Source organism: Pseudopodoces humilis, chromosome 2 (assembly GCF_049639895.1).
Source record: "Pseudopodoces humilis isolate 2021_Gansu_Grassland_sample_001 chromosome 2, ASM4963989v1, whole genome shotgun sequence".
NCBI classification, from domain to species: domain Eukaryota; kingdom Metazoa; phylum Chordata; class Aves; order Passeriformes; family Paridae; genus Pseudopodoces; species Pseudopodoces humilis.
Window position 1 is genome coordinate 30,343,940 of NC_142201.1, and position 19,776 is coordinate 30,363,715.

Genomic DNA, 19,776 nt, shown 5'->3' on the forward strand with positions numbered 1-19,776 from the left:
TGCCATACATATTGTGGGAAGCTTCTCTATAGCAAGTAGAATGTTTGCATTTTGAATTAGTGTTTTCAAAAACACAGTTTTCTGCGTTTCCTGCAAAATGTTCTTCTGATTTCTTCTTTGAAGAGCTTTTAAGTTTTTTCCCGGAGTAAAACTACGGTTTGCACTCTTTCTGACCATGGCATATTTATCAATTAAAGTTATTTTTCTCACTGTATCTGCTGACACTGAACAGGAATATTTCTGGTTTTAATTTTTGTAGATCCCTCAGCTGATGAATTAAGACGGCTAATGATGTTACATGGAGGCCAATACCATGTATACTATTCCAGATCAAAAACAACTCACATTATTGCCACCAATCTTCCAAATGCCAAAATAAAAGAATTGAAAGGAGAAAAAGTAGTTCGCCCAGAGTGGATTGTGGAAAGGTAAGTTTAGGTCTACTGCATTTGGAGATGTCCCCTTTTGGGGAAAAAAAAAAGCCAGAAAAATCTGGGGAGAAAAAAAAAAATTAAAGATTGCATTTTGAGATTGTGGTTTAGCTTAAAATAAATAATTTGTAGAACAGCTGAGTAGAAAAACCACTATACTATATATATACTATATATAGAGATACCAGTGTCATCATTGAAGATTTGCTTTTTAGGGATTGTTCCTTAAGAAGCTTCAGCAAGAACATTCAGAAATTCTCAAGCATATTACTTGACTGAAACTGAACATTATTGTGTTTTTTCCATTAGTATCTAACCAGTTGACCAGATTTGATCTCAGGATGTTAAAGAACTACTATGTGATTGTTTTAAATCTCTTGTGTATTGCATAAATTTCATATTATCTGTATATAAAGAAGGATGCCAATTGAAAAGTATTCTCATAAAATTGGAACTAATCCATCCAAACATTTATTGTTTTCTGACTTTGTAAGTAAATAATAAAAACTAAAGAAAAAAAGAAGGCCACATTTTATTTACATAGAATTTATGTTCTTAGGTTTCTCCATGCACTGGAATATATAGCAGTCACTGAAGTTGTTGTTGATAAAGACAGTAGCCAAGCTCAGAGCAATTAATGTGGTTTGCATCTCACTTCTTTCATCTGAGGAACCCACAGGAAATAGAATAGACAGGAATATGTTCTAGAAATTATTCTGCCAGTGTTATGCCATTCTTAAGTAGCCTCTTTCCTAGATCACCAGCAACAGGCAAGGAACTGTTCTACAATGTATGTGTGAAATCTTATTTGCAGTTTGCTGATTTTTAGTCCTTTGTATTATGGTCAATTTTTAAACTTTAGTTAGACATTTTAAGTTACTCAGTTTGAAAGAGACTTCAAGTAGTTGGGGTTTTTTTTCCAACCATTTTACGCCCTCACCCCTGTCTTTAAGGACTTGGAAAACTGATGGCAGGTGTGGTTTTGTTTGGAAGATGTTACTGGTTTTTATTGGTGTCATTAGAGCTTGCTATGATTTTGACCAGGTTGGAAAGACCAATTTATATATGTTCAGTAGAGACTTGGTAGAACCTAATATGTGAAATCTCTTAATTTTTTTTATTCTGGTGTCTTGTGTTCAGGTTCTGCATCCTGGTTCTGGAAGGTTATACTGTAGAATAAGTCAGAATAAGAAGAACCAAGAATAGACAGATACATGAGTTTGAACACAAGGAAATGGGGGAATTCACTGTCTCAACAGAACAGGGTTCATATCAGAATCTAGAATAGAAGCTGATTTCACAACCACCTCTCTTTTTTCCCCCTTCTTAACAATATTAAAGGGTACTCAGTGATTAAATATTCCTCTGTATATGGAATACCAAATTATGTTCTTAGTACATCAGTTGGTTAAAATCAGTGTAGTAGATGTAGAGTTTCCAGTTTCATCAAGTCGGAAGGGACCCTAAAGATCATCTAGTTCCAACCTCCTTGCCATGGACTAGGTCACCTTCCACTTGACCTTGGATGAGGTTGCTCAAAACCTCATCTATTCAGGGATGGGGCACCCACAGCTTCTCTGAGCAATCTGTTCCAGAGCCTCACCATCCTCACAGTAAAGACTTTCTTTCTAATACCTGATCAAAACCTACCCTCTGTCAGCTTCAAGCTATTCTCCTTTGTTGTGCCACTAGATGCCTTGTAAAAAGCCCCTCTGCAGTTCTCTTGTAGGCAATATGATGGGTTTGCAATTTTTTCAGTTTGGCTAAGAATCTACCCTAAAATGTTGCTGTCAAAAACTACTGGTAAAATAGTGTTGATAGATCTTTGATCTTGTCACCCAAGGTTGCAAAATGAAGAAGCTTTGATTTGTTTCTTATGTGCATATATTATGATTTAGTCCTTAATTATATGTTCACATGCCATCTTTTTTCACTATGGCACCTGCCCATTGTCTGCACAGAAAAGATTGAGTTCAGGTTGCAGACTGCTAATAGTGACTTGATTTTTTGTCTCTTGTTCCTTACTCATTGCATGTGACTTGAATTCTTTGCTGGTAATGAAATAAATAATTAATTCCTTTCTTTTATTGGTGCTTATCACTATAGCATCTGTCTGCTTTCCAAAGATTAATGAATGTAACATAGCACCATTATAATGGCTATTATTTAATTTAATTTAATTTTTTTCGAGAGCCACCTAAAGGACATTAAGGTAAAACACCAAAAATGTTCATAATTTGGAACGTACCATGGAAACTATAAGATTCTGCAGTTACTTGCACAAGGATAGGAAGGCATATGTAGAACTTTATTGCTTCATTAAGAGCATATTCTGAACTATGGTCTAAAGTCAGACTCTTATAAACCTGTTGTTAATGGAAGTAGTGCTAGAATTTTGGTTTAATTAGCATCCCACAGAGATCTCATGTAACAGTAGCTGCAAAATCTAGTGTTGCAGAGTAATAGTGTGGTTGCTGTAGTGACAGAATCATTCTTTCTGCATGTCCCTTATTGTGTACCTCTCTGCATTTGCAAGAGATGAAGAGGATTGCAGGCAAGCCTCCTTCCTAAGTCAATATTCCTTTATTTGAAAAATAAACCACAGCATTTTGTAGTGTGGAAAGGTTGTTGTGTAGTGAAAGCCAAATTCAGGTGATCTGAGAGCTTGGCTTTCAAATTTGAATATTCTTTTAACATTCTTTGACATTTATAATCATTTTTCAGAGACTGAGGATAACTAACATGAGGTACCAGTATTTGTGGATTCCTTATTTTGATATATTTGAATATTTTCCCTAAAGAACTGTGTTAGTCTAAGACAAATATGAAGAAAATTGTTCAAAATAACTTCTAAAAAATATTCTGATATGACACCTAGTTTTCTGATGAGGATTTCAAATGCAGAAGAGAGGAGTAGATATTTGCTATGACTACAGTAGCACTTTTGACACAGTCCCATTGCATTTTTGAAGACAAATTGCGGAGATATGAATTAGATAGTGGGCTGCTGGCCTAGGGATGCAGGTGCTGGCCCAACTTGCTTGGTCACCATGGTGATCAGCAGTTCAAACTAGCAAATAGCCACATGGGGCATTTCTGAAGGGTTCATAATAGGGCAGATACAGTTCAGTGTCTTCACTAACAACATGGACATTGGTGATACAGTGGAAAGTAGCTTCAGCAAGTTTGTGGATGATTTAAAAGGCAGCAGTTGATATACTGGAGAGCAGGGCTGCCCTTTGGAGAGCATCAGCAGACCGTAGGAATGGGATGGCAGAAACTTGATGAAATTCAACAAAGCAAAATGCAGAGTCCTGAACATAAGACAGAATTAGTTCTGTGCAACCAGGCAGGGCTGAGACACACCCTTGTAATCCACCAGGACCCTCAAATCTTATCCTAAAAGATAACCATGAAGGAGCAGTTGTGCCCTTGTAGAGATAAAGGCTAACAGCATACTTGTTTTATTTCCAAAACCACAGTCTAGATCAAAGAAAGTTATTCTTCCAATTTGTTCAACACTTCTGAAGTTAAATCTAGACCTGTGTGTCAGATTTTGGGATTTTTAGTACTGACAGTTGCAGTGTTCATTTCAAAGGAGTACCATGCTAGTATGAGCATGTGATGCATAGCAAGAGACTGAGGAACTGGTTCTGTTCTACTTGGAGAGAAGACTAGGATGGGGTCTGATTGTTGTCTTTCATTACCTGTGTGGAGGTTACAGAGGATGTGCAGCCAGATTTTTCTTCAAGATGTACAGCAAGACGACGAGGCATTAGTCACAAGTTGCAGTAAAGGAAGGTTCAACTATAAGAAAAAGATTTTTCACAGTTAAAAGAGAGTGAGCAGTGCAACAGGTGCCTAGAGAGATTATGGAACTTCTGCCTTTGGAGTTACTCAAAATTTGGGTGGTCTTTTAGTCCTGGGAAACCTGATACAACTTTAAAGATAAGCTTGGATCAGTGTTAGGACTAGAGATCTCCAGAGGTCCTTTCCAACCTAACTTTTTTTAGTGATTATGAATTCTGTGACACAGGGAAGGTGACATAGGTAAAGATGTTGAACGATGCATCTAAACTAGGATTCCTATTGCTGCATCTTAATGCCGTTTGGAAAAAAAAACCTGTTTGTTGATCTAGTAATGCAGCTACTCCAGTAGCTAAAACCTTGATGTCATGAACAAATTCTTAAATAAATGTGGGTTTCTTTAATCATCCTGAAATTGTAGCAATTACTCTGAAACAATAACAAGGTGTTTCTGCACCTACATTCACACAGTCTTTTGAGAAACAGTCAAATCAGGCATTGTAAAAACTCAGTTGCTGCATTACTACTTTGTGTACAGGAAGACTTTGGAACTCTCTCAGGTGTATTTTTAACTCTGTTTAGCAATGTTTAATGCAAATTATGTTCTTTTATGATATATATTCATGTATCAAACAGTATTTAATTGCTGTATTTTTGGGCTGTTTTGCTGTTCCTTTTCCATAAAGCCTTACCAGGTATATGTATATGCTTAACTAGTTTTAATTTATCTAATTGGGAAACGTGATCTCCTAGTATATTACCTCTAATTGCAGCCAGAAAGCTCCCAAGGGCTTTTGTTCTACTGTCCACCTCCCTTGACAGTAGTAGAGATTCGAGCAAGGGAAAGCACTCAGGTGCTGAAAAACAGAAAAACACTGAGCTAAATTACCTTTAAAATCTGACTCCAGTTCTATCTTCAAAACTAAATACTGCTTTGATAAGGGAGAGGTTCCTCTGCTGGAAGAAGTTCCAGCATCTCTGAGCCTGTATTCAATATGAAGAATGGTATACAAAGAAGAGGTGAAGTGCAAGCTTGGAAAGCTGTTATCTCTGCTGCCAGCAACAGGTGCTGGGGTGAAGAGATTAAATCATCCTGTGGTGTATTTTTGAGACAATTTCACTTCCAAGTGTGTGGCTTCCCTAAGGAATTTAGCAGTTACTCAAGTATAATTGCAGTTTCAATGGAAGAAGGGAAAGAAGAGGGAGATACACTGGAACACGAGAAATAACTGGAGTGATTGCTGTAGATATTTATAAAGGGTTTGTTTGGAAATTATTCTTCTGTTTAGCTTGCCTCAGTGAAGTTTTTTTACAAGAACAGGTAATTAGCCTTGTGGAATGGAAAAAGTAGCTATTTTTTAACAGTGAACCACATCCTAGCTGACCTCATTCAAATTCTACCCTAGTTTGTTCTATGCTAAAGAGCTCAGTCAGCATTGCTCAGGTAGAGTAACCTGGACCACTAACCAAGAGTTTTTTGACTATTTTGTTTAAATTAAATATTTGGGGTTTGTGGGTGCCAGTTGGAAAGAGAAAAGGATGTAGACAACTGACCAACACATCTTTGCAAATACCTTTTGTTGTACTAGTCACCACATCACAAATTACTTTTCAGTTCAATCCAGCTAAGGGTGAGAAAGGGGTTGTGGAAGGCACTTGAAGTACATGTAATGGGGGGAGGGTTTAGCATAGAAGGTTGGGATTTTTTAAGAATTTCACAAGCAATAACCTGTTCTTCCTTTTTTTTTTTTTTTTCTTTTTTTCAGCATTAAAGCTGGACGCCTTCTTTCACACGTTCCATATCAGCTTTACACCAAGCAGTCAAGTGTTCAGAAAGGTCTCAACTTTAACAGCATATGCAAACCTGAAGATGCTCTGCCAGGTCCAAGCAATATAGCTAAAGATCTCAACAGGGTGTAAGTGTTTCTGATTTTGCAATGCAGATGCTCATCACTCACCCATAATGAGTTTGCATTTGTAAATAGCATTTTTAAAGCTCATTTCAGCTTTGTAAGAGGCAAGCTCTGGGGTGCTGAAATTGAAAAGTAAGGTACGGCTGTATAAATATTTGAGGAAAGAACTGTTTTACTTTGACTCCAAGCCTTATCTCTAGTCTTTGGACCACAGTTTGCTTGATAATATGACCTAGGAGTCCTAGGAATTAATATATCTGTATGGCAGCTACAGGCATGCATTAAAGTATTCTGATGGGTGACACTGAAAAAAGACAAAGTGGGTCTTTGTTTCAAAAATAAAAGCTGGTGACTACTTTTGCTAAAGGTGCTTAGGAATGAATATAAATGCATACTAGTTGTTAATCTCTTTCTTAGCCTCTTAAAAAAAAGGAAGTCACAGGTCATATACATTAGGTATGCTAACACCAAAGTTTAAATCATGCTTGAGAGAGATGGATTAGAAAAAGTATCCTAAGAGACCTTGAGAGGAGACTTGAAGAGAAAGCATCAGTGAAACTTTTTAACTAGCAGAGGAATTGGAATTTGGAAAGAAACATAGCGCTTGAACTCTTCTTTAGATTTTTTTTTTATAGGAAGATTCCTGCATCTTTTTCAGAAATACACATCTGTTCATTTTAGGCAAGAATAATAACATTATAGATTTTTTTTAGGCTGGAAAAGATATCTGGATGTCATGTGGTTCAACACTGCTGCTCAAACAGGGCCAAGGATACTGTGCAAGATACTATACTTTCTGATTGGTACTGGTGTTCTGAGTTTTTCCACAGTCCGCTGATTTTTTTGCAATCCAGTCATGCATACTGCTAAGGAAATTTCACCACGAGTAGAATTTGTCTACAGTTAGAAAAATAAAACCAGTCTCACAAAATTAGTATCTGAAGCAGTATTTCATACCCATATTTTAAACAATGAGTGGTAGAATCACCATCACGTCTTACTATTGCATTGTTAAAGATTTTTTAAATGAGGTGAATATTCAGGCTTCCCAAAATAACAGTGTAGTCTGAAAAACATGACTTGAAAAGCCTGCCTATCCACTAAGTATGTATACTTGAATATACCATTTTCAACCACACAACTCTTCAAAAGGACTATGTTTACTGTAATTTATGTTTTGATAATCTTAACCAAATTGTTGTCATGCTTAATAGGCTTTCTGGTTTCAGTAGCATACTGAATAGCTAATATTTTCCCATCTTTTTTGTGTACTTAAATTGCTAGCTTTGGGAGTTGGGAGTGATGGTTGTTGGATTTGTTAGGTTTATTTCCAGCAGATCAAGAGTGTGTAGACCTCTTGAAGACTTTGGTTTCCATTTCCAGAGTTAATTTTTTTGAATGAAAGCTTTGTGTTTGTGCTAGTGCACTTGTGGCAAATGACTTTGGTTTATACACTTAAAAGCTGAAAATTTGTTTGTGGTTTTTATCAAAGCTAAATATACATTTAATTTTTAGGGCTTGAACAGATTTTTTCATTAAGATAAAATAAAATAAATCTAACATTAATCTAAAATAATTGTCTAAAAAGTTGTTCTCTGTGAATACTTTTTCTTTCCATTTTGTTTGTTTATAACTAGTTAAGAAAAATCACATCTCTTGGTAAAAGGACAACTCCTTCTGATGGTTTGCTTAGTCCTGCAATATTCATGCTGTGCGTGGCAGTGCAGTTCGGTTAACAAATAAATAATTATTGTAATTTAGTTGGAGACTGCCTGCTGGATTAAAGGCCTTGGAAATAGCTTTTCTAATGTGAGCATGGTCACTCATGTAAACTCCTAGTTAATAATACATGAAATATGTAAAATCTTTGGTATGGTGCTATATTTTGTGCTATTGAGAGGATGTGGCTCAGAATTTGAGGCAATTGTCTTGGAATGTAACTGAAGTATATATTGAGAACAATCAGGAAAAAAAAGCTTGAACTTACATATAAATGTGCCTTTATTTATAAAAGATACAGTATTTAATTATTGTATCTGTTTCAGAAATCATATTAAAAAGTATGAAATGGAAAATGAAGTCACACCCAATGGGATAAGCAGCTGGAATGAAGAAGAGGAAGAAGAAAGTGACGATTTTGGATTTACAGAGCTGGAGGAGATTCTTCCCATACGGAAACAAAACGGGATTCAATCTCATAAAGACAGCACTGCCCTTTTTAATGGACACACACACAATTACACCAGTGCCTTAAAGACACAGGATTGCTTGGTGCCCTCCGGCAACGCTGTCGCGAGCAGGTTGTCTCCAGGCCCTGTGCAGGAGGAGGGGAAGACTGACAAAGGCATGGTTGACTTTAGAGACTGCACAATGCAGCAGTTGCAGCAAAGCAACAAAAATACAGACTTTTTGTGGAATCCACACAGGACTATGAGTAACTCATCCTCATCTTCATTTTTGCACAGTAATGCTAAAATAAATGGTGCTCACCACTCAACTGTTCAGGGGCCTTCAAGCACAAAAAGCACTTCTATACCTGCTCCTAGCAAGGCAGCTTCCTTACCTGTGTCCAAACCTTCAGATTGTAGTTTTATTTCTGACTTTTACTCACGTTCAAGACTGCATCATATATCAACGTGGAAGTGTGAATTGACAGAGTTTGTCAACAGCCTGCAGAGAAAAAACAGCGGTGTCTTTCCAGGAAGGGAAAAAATTAAAAAATGGAAAACAGGCAGGTCTGCACTTAAAACTGACACAGGTAGATACTTGTTTAAGAAGGTTTATATTAAGAAGATGCCTTATATCTTCATACATTAAATGTCCAAATGAGACCATATAGTTTAGTATTGAGTATTCATATTATAGTCAGACTATCTGGAAAAACATGATGACTTCGGTGCAGTGAACACTAACGGATGCAACTGCTTTTGGCTTTGTTTGGGTTTTTTTAACTTAAAATGTTACTTAATGTGATACTCTGATCTATATTAAATTCTTCCTTGTAGAAATAGTATTTCTGACTTTACCAAGATATATGGATTGATAAGGGAGAAAAATACTATGTATATCTAAATACACAAATCTGTAGTTGCTGTGTGAAAATCTGCAGGGGGAAAAAAAGAGAAGAAAAAAATCCTTACTGTTCAGCATGAGCATTTAAAAGATGAGTAACATTTGGACGTGAGTTAAAATCTAAATTTTTTTTTGTTAGTAAGAGTTTTATATAGATGTGGGTCTGTTAAAGTGGGTAGTAGTGTCGTAAGAGACTTTTGAACCTGGCTTGAAAAGAAATATTTTATGTCATTGCCTCAAGGGCCAAAGTGAAAAAAATGTAGAATTCACTAGAGTCCAAGTGTTATAGATAAAATATTTTGCTTCTTTAGAATCTCTCGTTTACAGTCTTACTAAATTAAAAGGTTAGCTCTGTACCATTAAAGAGATTCTGACTCCTGTGCTGTAAAATTATTCACTTGTAATCATATGAAAATATGCTTGAGAAATTGCCACATCAAAAAAATTGTTAGATAATAAATTTGCTGATTCTGTGTTTGTGTTAGGACACCCCAGTTATCAAACATGTTAGCTTATTAAATACTTAATGTGTATTTTTTAAAATCAAAATGTGGTATAAGCTAATATATTTTTATTTTCGCTTTGATTTGGCCTAGAGTATTCAAATAGTTAATACCTGTGATTCAGTTGACAAGTAGCAGCTCCTTAACTTGGTTGCTTGATTTGTAAATATGCCCATTAAAAGACAGTCCTTTATTTTTCAAAGAATGAGTTCAATATGTAAATGATTAAAACCAAGAGGATATTTTTCTGATTACTCAGTAATTAACTTGGATGTTAAGTGGAACAGTTCACTTGATGTATTGAAGTATTTTTTTACTGTTACACTTTATGCATTGTTCAAGTTAATTTTTTTTGTTAGATATTGCCACCTTTGGTAGGTCAGCAACACAGACATGCATACTTGAACTTGTAGAAAGCATTTCTAGTGTTTTAGCCATGTACGGTTTTCAGTGAGGAGTTACCTTGCTCATTTTTGCTGAATATTTGCACGCGTCTAAGTACAGCAATGACAAAATCCAGTTGCATGGGACTTTCAAAACTAATTGTGGTGTGTTTCATGAAGAATAATGGTAGCTCGTAGTGCAGCTAAACTTACACTTTTATCTTTTGAAGCAGTCTTCTGATTGATGAACATAAAGGAGTAAAATTCTCTTCCTGATTCAGTGTTAACAGTGAAATTAAGATCCAGTGCCAACAACATGCATTTAATCTCCTTGGATTCGGGGAACTTGTTAGGGTAGAAAGTGTTAATTATAAGAAAATAAAAAATAGAAACTCTTAAGTTAATTCATTGTTTAGGCTGTTTGTCTGCTGCTTGTGTTTACCTTTCTTGGAGTAGATACCTTCTTGGTGAGAGGAAACAAGAATATTTATGGTTTAGAAGTGGTAAAAACTTGATAATAGACCTTGATGACTACTGTGAGTAGTACCAAAGTGTATAAATTAGGGTTCAAGTTTTCTATTGGTGTATCTTCATACTAGGTAATGTGTCTGTTGCGAGCTCAGCCAAAGCACAGAGCTGTATAATGCACGTGGATATGGATTGCTTCTTTGTGTCTGTGGCTATCCGAAATAGACCAGATCTCAAAGGTCAGTATTTAAGTCTGCGTGTTACAGTTTACTCAGTTAAGCCTTTAAAAAACCAAACTTGCACAATTATAACATTAATTTGGTGTATAAATATTCTTTCTTGCATCCTCAATAGTTAGGCCGTGCAATTTTCATATTCTTGTTTATTTTCTCACAATCCAAAAGCAAGTGGAAGAGAGAACTGGAATTCTCCTTGCTATCTCCTTTCAGTATCTAAAGTAAGAGAGAAGTAATATCTGTAGTAACTATTCTCTGTGACATTGTATATAAGCTTACTCAGATTTTAATTACCATATTAGAAATCGAATTTCAGTTATACTAAAAGTGAAGTTTGTCACTGTCTATTAAAAAAAAAAGAGGAAATAAAATGAGAGATCCTTATAATCTTCCTGAAGTAGTTTAAGAAGCTTTGTTTAACTAGAAAGGTGGAAAGGTCAGGGTTGAGAACTGTCTCTGCCTGATGCATATTTTTCAAAAGAAATTTGCTTCTCCTTTCCTTTTCTCTCTAAGCTCTTACACATGAGATATCATAAGACCTGGAGGATTCAGGAACAATTCAGTTGGTGTTTAGAAGTCTGAGTTGTGTGATCATCCTTAAGACATAGGAAAGTTAGTGGAGCACCTTAGCAAACTTTGGTGGGTTTGTTTTCTACAAGTGTACCATTCAGAAGTGGAGTTCTGTGCAAACACTGAACTTCAGGGGTGCACAAGTCTGAAGACTTGTTGCAGTGGTGACTATCACACTCACCATCTGTCACAGACCATGGGAAGAGAGTAAGCTGTATGTGTGGTTCCACTGCTCTCTTCTGTCCAAAGGCAGGAGCAGCTGTATCAAAGATTCTCCTGCTATGTTTGGTTTTTTAAACTTGATTTCCTGCCAAGTTTCAAATTCCATTACTGGAACATGAAGAATGTAGGACTTTTTTGCAAATAGTTCGCCAGAACTTTCAGTGCATAAATTAACTTCCTTGGGAAACACCATGGAGGTGTTGATATTACAGAAAAGTCAAAAGTTTACTAAAAGTTTTGGTTCACACAGTTAAGCTAAGTGGAACTAAGTGTTTCGGCATGTGTATATTTTTTGATTTACTTAAGCTAATAAACATATTGAAGTATTTAAAATCAGTCCAGTGTTTGCTGTATCTTAAACTAATGAATCTTCAAGTCACTGGTGAAATTTTGCAGCTTCCATTTATATTTGTTATTGAAGACAAACTAGTATTGGCTGTATTTTCACTCTTGAAAAACGTTTCTTCTTTACATGTGACTGCAATTAAGACAGATTTGTTGTCACAATTCCAAGGCTCTTTCATAGCTATTCCCTCTTTAGCGCCTTGAGAGCATCTAAGCTTCAAAGAAACTATTAAAAAGTAGATTAAAAATTCTTACGATCTTTTCCTAATTGTGCTCTTATTAAAATATAAGCTATTATAGGTATTGACCTGTACGTATATGCATTTTTTCTCCACAGGAAAGCCAGTAGCTGTTACTAGTAACAGAGGTACAGGAAAGGCACTGCTGCGCCCTGGTGCAAACCCCCAGCTTGAACAGCAATATTACCAGAAAAAGCTATTGAATGGCAAAGCAGGTACAGATAAGTCTGTCTGTATGTATGTTTTTAACTGTTGTTATAGAAGACTTTTTCTTTAAAATTGTTCATAAAGTGTACCATGGATAAATTTACTTCTTTCATGTGTGGGATTTCAGAAGAGAAATACCTTTGGACAACATGGTGCTCTGTGGCCTCAGTAATAGTAGGCCACTGTGGCTTCTTGTTGGTTAGCTTTGCTCAGTATGGGTAAATTATTTTAGACTGATTTTAGGTTTTACTCACTTTCTTGAAGTTGAGTATAAGATTGAATGTTAAGTAGTTATTTAAAATGAAAAATAAATACAGGTTGTCCAGGATCACTTTTTTCTCAGAAAGTTGAATATAGAGAAGAAGGTGCAAAATAAATTTTAGAAGTCTGCTACAGGGGTTTTTTATTTTAGTAGTAACAACGGTACATGTCCAGTGGGAAACTGAAAAATTGTTTGAAGTTGGCTTTTGAGTTGCATATGTAGAATATCTGTGTACAATCAGTTAATTTGGGTGGTCTGTAAGGCATTTTAGGTCTCTGGAAAGTTTGCGCAATTTTCATGAATTCTGTTTGTTCAGTACTTTGTTTCCTGAAAACCAGGGTGTCTGTTGTATTTTGGGAATTCCGTACTTGCCTGCAGTAATTTAGAAATTTGTTACTTTCTGTGTCCTCAAGTAGTAGTATACTAATATAAGCTGAAGTTTTATTAATATGTTTTATTATACTGCCTGAACTTTATTTAGTATTAGAAAGTATACTGCTAAACATTAGGAACTTAAGTGGCCAGTAGCAGTCCATGTAATCATCTAGAAGTGTAGCTCTTACCACCAAGTTGGTAAAAAGTGCATATACAAGGGGTAGCTGCTATTTGAAGTTCGATTTAGATTTGGAAGTTGAGTTTCTCCTTTGCCCTTTCGTATATGCAGTTTTTACCAAATGTGTGGTACTAAGTATTGTTAGAAAGTTAACACCTCAGCGCTTTATTTTGGTGAGACAAGATGAGGCAAAAGACATATTGTTCTTCCATGGTTGTTTATGAAACGTTAGTACCTTGGCAATTGGCAGGTTGTTGGGGGTTTTTGAAGACATTTAGAAGCAAGGCATTACTGGAACTGATGTAATTTCATTTGTTGTTTTTGCTGTAGTTTAAGAACACTTCAAAACTAGGTAGAATGTATGTTTGTGGAACACACTGGCCCTTAAGCTTTTAAGGACTTTTCAGTATGCTCCAGACAAAGACAAGCTGTGGTCTTTATGGAGTTGGAATTTCTGTAGAAGAGCTTGTATATGAAGTATTAAATGGTAGTTCAGTCTATACAGTGACTTGCTAGCTTTTGTTAGGGCCTTGAACTGGATTATACAACTGAGTGGTTTGGAGAGTTAGATGATTGAATTACAGTTTAGCTGATACCTAGCATGTTCTTTTGATTCACAAATTCAGTAGTATCTCTTCTGCTGTATTTATTGCTTAAGTGTACAGCAGCTTTCAACCTCATTGTATAACAAGCTTAGTTTCTTACTGTGGCAGCTTTTTCTGCATATCACACATTCTTTTCTTTTAACTTCAACATCCAGTCTCAACTGGCTTGCATGCAGGCAGGCAGCTAGCTCTTTCTTTCTTAATACTTAGGCTGATTGTGCAGCCTATTGTTTTGGTGAAAGGATTTTTTCCAAACACTCTTTTTATAGTCTCTGTTTAATTAGCTGAAGTTCATAATATTTTTGAGTCTCTGTTTATTTTATCTCCATGTACAATCATTTTACGAATTAAAAAAAAAAACCTGTTGTTTCTGCTTGCGTTTTCTCATAAGTACATGGTTTGTCTTCCTTTTGGGGTAAAAAAATTACAGTTAGTTATGGTCTTAGATGTAAAGGTGGAATTGCTGGTTAGGCTTCTCAGACATCACAGTATCTTAGAAAGTGACACACTTAACAGCATTTGTTTAGTTGTGCCTTGCCAGAGGGAAATACAGTGCAGTAGGCACAAGCATTACATGCAAAAAATGCTTTTTCTAAAATGTCAAAAATAATGGAATGGTAAATTAGGCTGTTACAACAAACACAATGGGGACATGTTATATAAATGAAATAGAAAGGTAGTTGAAAGGAGCATAGAACAGGAGCATATTTTTACATCCATGCTTCAACATGGAACCCGCTTCAGTTTTTGGTGCTTCATACTTTCTAGGCTGTTCTCTGATACTGCCTTCTCCAGATCTTGCTTATTTGAAAAAGGTTCCAAATTACAAACCAACCAAAACCGCAGAAACAGAGCACCTCACCCCCTCAAAAAAAAACCCCAACAAAAATACAACCAAAAAAGAACCCCAACACAAAACCCCAAACCCTTATGAATCACTTTTGACCAAATACTGAATTCTGCTGCTTCAGCTACTTCTTTTTTTTTTTTTTTTTTTTAAATTACTTCTTTAGTGATACTGGTTCCTGACTCTGATCTGCATTACTAGATAAATTTCTAGTGTCAATAGAATCTTCAGTCTTTTATGAAATACTTTCTTTTTCTTGTATTAATTCATCTAAAAATGCATAACTTTTAGATTTAAAAACTTGATACCATTCTCACCCTAAATCCCCAGATTGGAGATAGGCTTTCTAGATAGTAGAAATTACTTCTCTACATACATGCCATCTTTAACATTCATGTTCTAAAGATAAAAGATTAACATATGTTAATCAAGATTCATAGTTTGGGGTCTCTTCCATGGCCAGGATGCCCAAGATGTGAATGTTTTCTAGACTTCCTTTCCCTCAACCCTAGAATCTCCCTTTTCATTCTAAAGAGCAGCAGATTTTAACCATCATATTAGTCACAGATTTATTCTCAGCGATTTCTTTTTCACAGACTTGGGTCCTGGCCTCTGATTTCTCCATCCGTTGCTCCACATTCACCATGTGCCTGTCTAGTTTCCCAGCTTTTGATGAGAGGTTCTCTACCTTGCCTTCCATTGAGGACAATGTGTTCTGCATTGCCCTGAATTTCACATGAAGTGACTCCATCAGCTCATGGGGGGATCTGCTCTGCTGCGATGTGGAAAAAGTCGACGAATCCAGTGAAGATAGACAAGATGACAGCATCATCTCAGGCCAGGGCACAGGAAGGCATGGACTAAAGAAATTGTTCTTGTCATTCTTATCTTTATTTGGGGCATAATTTTGCTCTAATTTTCAGTTGCAGACATCTTAGGTAACTTATTGAGCTCATCATAAATTAAAATATTTAAGAAATTGAAAAGTCCACAAATTTAGCAGAAATTCTGAATAAAAGCACATGAGTTAGGCTCTACCCCTGGTATCTCCACTCACTCATTACACCACTTTCTCTGGTTTGATAGCTAGTCATATGTGCACACAGCACCAGGTTTCTTTGCAGTTAGATTGCTGGTTAGTACTGTGGAATATAATTAGGCATTGTGGCACTCTGCAGTAAACTCCCATTTATATATTTATATTACAAAGGTGTATGATACTAAAGAGACTACAATAATGAAAAGAACTGCGTAGTGGATTTCATTTTAAATAAATAGAAACATTTTATCTATATGATACCTCGTTGTTTTGATTTTGATGGGAGTTTGGGCAGGCATAGTAGTTTTTGCATCTAGTGATTTTTTTCAAGTTGATCCATATCTAGAGTATAGCAAGTATTTCAAGGTCTACATACTGTGAAAACCCAAATAGAACTAGAAAATCTTTTGCTTGTTTCCATTATTCAGTGTCATGGAATTCTGTCTAGTACTTAGTACCCAGTGGGCCTGAAGGATCCTTTAAAATTTATATAAGAATATGTAGTATTTACAGAATTTGGGAAGGTCTGTCTCATTTTAAGTCTGAGGTTGCAGTATTTATAATTGTATCATTTTGATCCAGGATGAGTTTGTGATGATATTTGAAAGATATTGTTATGTCCTAATAAGAGAATTATTAGTAAGTAAAAACAGTTTTTTCAGTTAACATCCCCATAAGAGGGTTAACAAAAATACAAGTTTCTAGCTAGTTTTTTTTAGTTAAACTAATTGGCATCTGATTTTCACTTCAAAATCACTTTGTGGTATCTGGACTACTAGAAAAATAGTTTTAAGTATGATATGAAGTGGCTCTGTGTTCTATAAGAAGTTTCAGTGTTCTGATATCTAGAGTGCATTTTGTAAAAAGGAACATAGCTAAATGTCTTCTTGTTTAGTTAAGCAGTTGTTAAATAATTTTTAGTGTGTTGTATTTGTTGGCAGGATGTGGTTGTAACAGTTAGCCATGTGTGTTTGGTCATTTTTATGGTCAGTAAAGCTAAGATCATTCTTATTTTACAGTATGGTGTATGTCGTCACCAATGAGCTGCTGCCTAGTAATTTTGGGGGAAATAGAAACACCATTTTTCTATTAATACTGTTCTCAGTAGTATGTACAGGCCTATCTAGAGAGACATTACTGGGGAAGGGGTCTGGGTTTTTTTCTGGACCACGATATGAATCAACCTCTTCATCAAAAGATAACAGTATAGAAATTGTATAAAATAAAATCTGTAATTTTTATTTCATTTGAATTTATTCTGTTGAGCTCTTAGGAAAAATAACAGAGAAATTTTATTTTTTAAGCAGAAATTAGAATACCTGATCAGTTGGACTCATCAGTATGGGAGCATCCAGATTCCACACGTGTGAATGGAGCTGACTTTGATCTCACTGTTCTGTCCATGGCTGAAATAGCTTCTTGTAGTTATGAAGCCAGGTAGGTAAAAGTTACCCAGTAGTTTGCTTGAAAATCCCATACCAATAGGCATAAGATGTCCAAATAGAGTGGTTATTAGAAAATATGTTTCTGTTCAAAAGTTGTAATTACATAAGTTGTTTGAATTCAACAGAAGCTCTTCCCTGTGGATGCTGCTGCTTGGTAGATGTTACTCAGTAGCTCTCTACCCCAGTCTCCTTATAACTTGAAATAAAGCCTGTGAAGAATAACTTTGTGCCTTTCACTGTGATACTGTTGATTTCTTGTTATCATCATGTCTTTGTATCACAGTTGTAGTATTTTATAGAATTGATGACACATTCTGAAGGTTTCATTTCAAATAGAAAGTGTGACTATTAAAACCATTTTTGCAGAGCCTTTGCTCTCTGCAAAAGATCATCTCCAATGACCTAACTTAAAAAGGTTTAATATATGAAACAACTTTTATAAATATGCGTTCAAAATACAGGGGTTTTCCATGGTGAAAATAATACTCCAGAAACTATTTCTTCATTGGAAGCTTTCTTAGGCTTGCTAGGATAGGCAGGCTTCTATTTGTAGCTCAGGAAAGCTTTATTTATTACAGGAGCCTAACTATGTAAGCTTGCACCTTGGAATATAAGATCTCACTACCTTAGTCACTTACATGTGTGTTTTTAATTTGAAACAGAAGATGGCAAGTGTGCTTTCTGGAATCTTTGTCTTTAGCATTTTCCTAAAGGCAGATTTCTCATGCTCCATGGCTTAATAATGCACAGCTAATTCAAATACTCTAATTGCAGTTATTTTTTAACTTATTAAATTTCTACCTGTTGACCAAGTTCTTATTCCCATTTTTGAGGGAAAAGACAAACAATTAAATTGAAAGTACTCCCTCTTAATTTGTGGAAAAGTTTGCGCTGTGTTTACTTGGTGTTTATTTTATTATTTAATTGTAGACAAGTTGGCATAAAAAATGGAATGTTTTTTGGCCAAGCAAAAAAGTTGTGTCCAGATCTTCAAGCAGTTTCATATGATTTTGATGCATACAAAGAAGTTGCACGGACAGTATATGAAATACTAGCAAGGTAATGTGCTGTTTGTTTGCATCTTCATGGTAAGGTTATCAAACACATTTTCTTTGCCACTACTAAATGCTATTATTAATTTTGTATTTTCGTCTCCCACTCTTGAGCTTCAGTGAAGCTATTCCTGTTTGAGGTCTTTCTTTGTGGTATTTTTGTTACTCTGAGCACCATGCTTCTGAGCATTCTTTTATCCTGAAGCCAAATCCTGTAAACAATCAACATCTGACTTCCAAATGAGTCACTTAAATTTTTTACTGATTTACATAGTGAGAAGCAGATCCATTCTTAGATGGGAGATTCTTCCAAGAGATGTTTTTTGTGTAATTTAAGAGCGTTTTATTAGAGTAGCATCTATTAGAAACTACTTTCTAGTTTAAAATGCACTTGAAATAAAACTGGAAATTTGTTATTGTAAGTGAAAAATAAATATTCAACTTCTTCTCCAGCTGTTCCTTTAAAATGAAGATGCATATTGAAATTAGTCTTACATTAGTAATATTACTGTAACTTGCTGTTTTAGCATTTTTAATATCTAAGTGATGTGTGATACAAAATAGGCAGGGAAATGCCACCACAAAAGGAAGACTTTATTTGCTACATATTTGTTTTAACAGATGGTGAGCTGTTGCTGGTGTTTCACCTCCTTTGCTTTGTGTTGATAGCTATACTCATAACATCGAAGCAGTCAGTTGTGATGAAGCACTAGTAGATATCACTGAAATCCTTACAGAGACCAGACTGACTCCTGAAGAATTTGCAAATGCTATCCGCACTGAAATCAAAGACCAAACTAAATGTGCAGCTTCTGTTGGGATGGGTAAGTTACTTTATTTCTGTTTACAAGCAGTCACTTCTTTTCTTAATGTATCAAAGCTATGTAAGTTTGCTAAAACTCCAAAGTGTTTGTGGAATATGTTACCATTTACATTAAATTAGTGTGAATAAAAATGCAAAAAAAATTTCATAACTGAAAAATTTTAAGTGAAAATGTATAAAACTTCTGTAGCACAGATCACAGGATATTCTGAATTGGAGGGGATCCACAAGGATCATCAAGTCCAGCTCTTAGGTCTATGGCCCATCCAGCTATCACTTCTCCTTTATCTGAACACTATGCTAAAATTCCACTCTTGCATTCTTTTTTATGAAATGCTACTGTATTGTTCCAGTAAATAAAAAAAGGAGCACAGATTCTGTTCCTTAATGAAGATAGCAGTAAGAGTTTACAGGGTGACATGATTCTTAAAAGGTATTGAGAGCAAAGATTTGTGTGATTTGTAGTAGGTATTCTATATGAAATCACACATCTGAAAAGACTTCCTTGATTTATTTTTTCTTGGCTCATTCCTTTCTCCTTTCTTTTTGTTCCTAATTAATACTAGATTTAAGTATCTGTACATACCTTGTACACTTAGTACTAGTAATGTACTGAGTGTATATGAGTGTGTGAAATCTGCTTGTGAGATAAGCTGAAATTCATTACTCTAAGCAGAATTCTTCCCTTATTAACTTTGCAATTACAGTTAGCACTACAGTTTCACTGCTGTTGTAGCAAATAATGCTAGCTGGT

At 35.5% G+C, this 19,776-nt stretch overlaps 1 protein-coding gene across 5 annotated transcripts in view; it reads left to right on the forward strand.

Annotated features, from left to right (window-relative positions):
- REV1 (REV1 DNA directed polymerase) overlaps positions 1-19,776 on the forward strand; it is a 57,689-nt gene that overhangs the window by 18,280 nt on the left and 19,633 nt on the right. For 2 of the 5 annotated variants that reach the window (XM_088051724.1, XM_014251568.2), the window contains 8 exons: positions 260-428; positions 6,005-6,154; positions 8,197-8,909; positions 10,709-10,816; positions 12,288-12,404; positions 17,007-17,139; positions 18,078-18,206; positions 18,869-19,023. In XM_088051724.1, the coding sequence (XP_087907850.1) occupies positions 260-428; positions 6,005-6,154; positions 8,197-8,909; positions 10,709-10,816; positions 12,288-12,404; positions 17,007-17,139; positions 18,078-18,206; positions 18,869-19,023 (1,674 nt within the window). Of the gene's footprint in view, positions 1-259; positions 429-6,004; positions 6,155-8,196; positions 8,910-10,708; positions 10,817-12,287; positions 12,405-15,279; positions 15,602-17,006; positions 17,140-18,077; positions 18,207-18,868; positions 19,024-19,776 lie in introns of those variants that run through there. The other 3 variants (XM_005516533.3, XM_088051726.1, XM_088051725.1) reach the window with 3 other exon arrangements.